Below are 2,012 nucleotides of genomic sequence, written 5' to 3' on the forward strand. Positions count from 1 at the left end.
TGCTGCTGCTGCAGTGCAGCCGCTGCAGCAGCGGCGCAGCAGCAGCAGCAGCAGCAGCAGCAGCAACCGTAGCAGCAGCAACAGCGGTTGTGGCTGCGGTGCTTTATCATACACCGCCTACAGCAGCAGCAGCAGCACTACCACTACCACCAGCAGCAGCAGCAGCAGCAGCAGCAGCAGCAGATGCTGCAGCAGCAGCAAACATAACGGGGGACCTGCTGCTCGATACTTTCATGCTGCATGCGCCAAAGACGGAAAGCTGTTTGCTTTTGGGGGGTATTCAGGGAGAGAGAGGTTAAACGATTTCTATGAGCTAGACCTAGGTAAACCCTAAACCCTAAACCCTAAACCCTAAACCCTCCTAAACCCTAGAAATTTTTAGTTGTATTATTTTTCTCTCCTATAAACGCCAGGAAGAGTATATATATATATATATATATATATATATATATATATATATATATATATATATATATATATATATATGTAGCATTCTGGTGTGTATGTATTAGAGAACAACTTCCTCTCTAGCGTTTAGGGTTTAGGGTTTAGGGTTTAGGGTTTTGTGTGTGCAGAAACATACGAATGGAGGTTTATAGATGGGGGCCGTTTGCTTCCTTCTGGCCGCAGCTCGATGGTTGGGGTTATATTTAAAAATAATTTTGTGGTTTTTGGTGGTTACGATGGGCGTGAGGTGCTCAGTGATTTCTATAGATTTCCTCTAGGTACACAAACCCTAAACCCTAAACCCTAAACCCTAGAAAACCCTAGAAAACTTTAGAAAAGTTTAGAAAACCCTAGAAAACCCTAGAAAACCCTAGAAAACCCTAGAAAACCCTAGAAAACCCTAGGAAACCTTAGAAAACCCTAAACCCTAGGATGCTAGAAGTTCTTTATATAACAAATTATTCGTAAACCCTAACACGCTGTTGTAGGAGATAGTAACACACTGAAACAATAAACCCTAAACCACATAAACCCTAAACCCTAAACCCTAAACCCTAAACAAGGAACTGTTGCTTGTTTGGGGGTTTATAAGGACACTCTGGCTACCCCTAAACCCTAAACCCTAAACCCTAAACCCTAGCCCGTAAACCCTAAACCCTAAACCCTAGAAAAAAGCAATCAAAAGTTCAAACGAAGCTGACAAAGAGCCCAGCCGTAGTTAACATTTCACATTTCATATTTTAGGGTTTAGGGTTTAGGGTTTAGGGTTTAGGGTTTGTGTTTCAGACCCTCTATCTCCCCCGCCCTCAACCCTACTCACAAACCTCCTTTCTCTACAAGCCCCAACCCCTCTCTCTGATGCAGTGTTTATAGTTGAGGGGAGAATCATGCATTCTTCTAGGGCTTTGCTTGCATGCAGGTAAACCCTAAACCCTAAACCCTAAACCCTAAACCCTAAACCCTAGACCCTGGACAGTACAGGCACGCCAGCGTGTAACAGAGGGGGCTTCGCTTCGCTCGTTCTTGAGAGATAGATAAACTGACGAGGGTTTTGCGTTGTTTAGGGTTTGTGGTTTAGGGTTTGTGGTTTAGGGTTTAGGGTTTAGGGTTTAGGGTTTGGGGTGTATGTACAGATCAGAACATTTCCGCGCTCTTTTCTTTGGGGGTTTAAAAGAAGCAAACGATAGAGAGAATAAACCCATACCCATCGAAGGCATTCGGCATGAAGTGAGGGTTTAGGGTTTAGGGTTTAGGGTTTAGGGTTTAGGGTTTAGAGTGTTTGAGCCAGTTTTTATTCTGTTTTTGTAGCTAGGGTTTATACTCTTGTGAAGGATAGAACCGCCGAGGGTTTGGCGTGTAGTATGTAGGTGATGTTTTTCAGGGTTTAGGGTTTAGGGTTTGGGGTTTAGGGTTTAGGGTTTAGGGTTTAGGGTTTGTGGTTTAGGTGTTTGCTGCGTTGCTGGATTACCTTCACACGGACTGTCTCCCCGCCGGCCTCGGTTGGCCTGTCCTCGTCGAGCTCATGGTTGCTGCTGAACGTGTAAACATTTTGCTGCTGCTGCTGC

The 2,012-nt window shown here is 44.7% G+C and overlaps 2 protein-coding genes across 2 annotated transcripts in view; one reads left to right on the forward strand and one right to left on the reverse strand.

Annotated features, from left to right (window-relative positions):
- EMH_0058590 (leucine zipper-like transcriptional regulator, putative) overlaps positions 1-1,686 on the forward strand; it is a gene marked incomplete at both ends in the record, with an annotated part of 2,876 nt that extends 1,190 nt beyond the window's left edge. Inside the window, 4 exons of the mRNA XM_013497589.1 lie at positions 20-294; positions 576-689; positions 1,234-1,366; positions 1,581-1,686. Of these exons, the coding sequence (XP_013353043.1) occupies positions 20-294; positions 576-689; positions 1,234-1,366; positions 1,581-1,686 (628 nt within the window). The remainder of the gene's footprint in view (positions 1-19; positions 295-575; positions 690-1,233; positions 1,367-1,580) is intronic.
- Positions 1,687-1,967: 281 nt separating this feature from the next.
- EMH_0058600 (uncharacterized protein) overlaps positions 1,968-2,012 on the reverse strand; it is a gene marked incomplete at both ends in the record, with an annotated part of 534 nt that continues 489 nt past the window's right edge. Inside the window, one exon of the mRNA XM_013497590.1 lies at positions 1,968-2,009. Within this exon, the coding sequence (XP_013353044.1) occupies positions 1,968-2,009 (42 nt within the window). The remainder of the gene's footprint in view (positions 2,010-2,012) is intronic.

The sequence above is a fragment of the Eimeria mitis genome, genomic scaffold (genome assembly GCF_000499745.2).
Source record: "Eimeria mitis Houghton genomic scaffold, Emh_scaff2779, whole genome shotgun sequence".
Lineage (NCBI taxonomy): Eukaryota > Apicomplexa > Conoidasida > Eucoccidiorida > Eimeriidae > Eimeria > Eimeria mitis.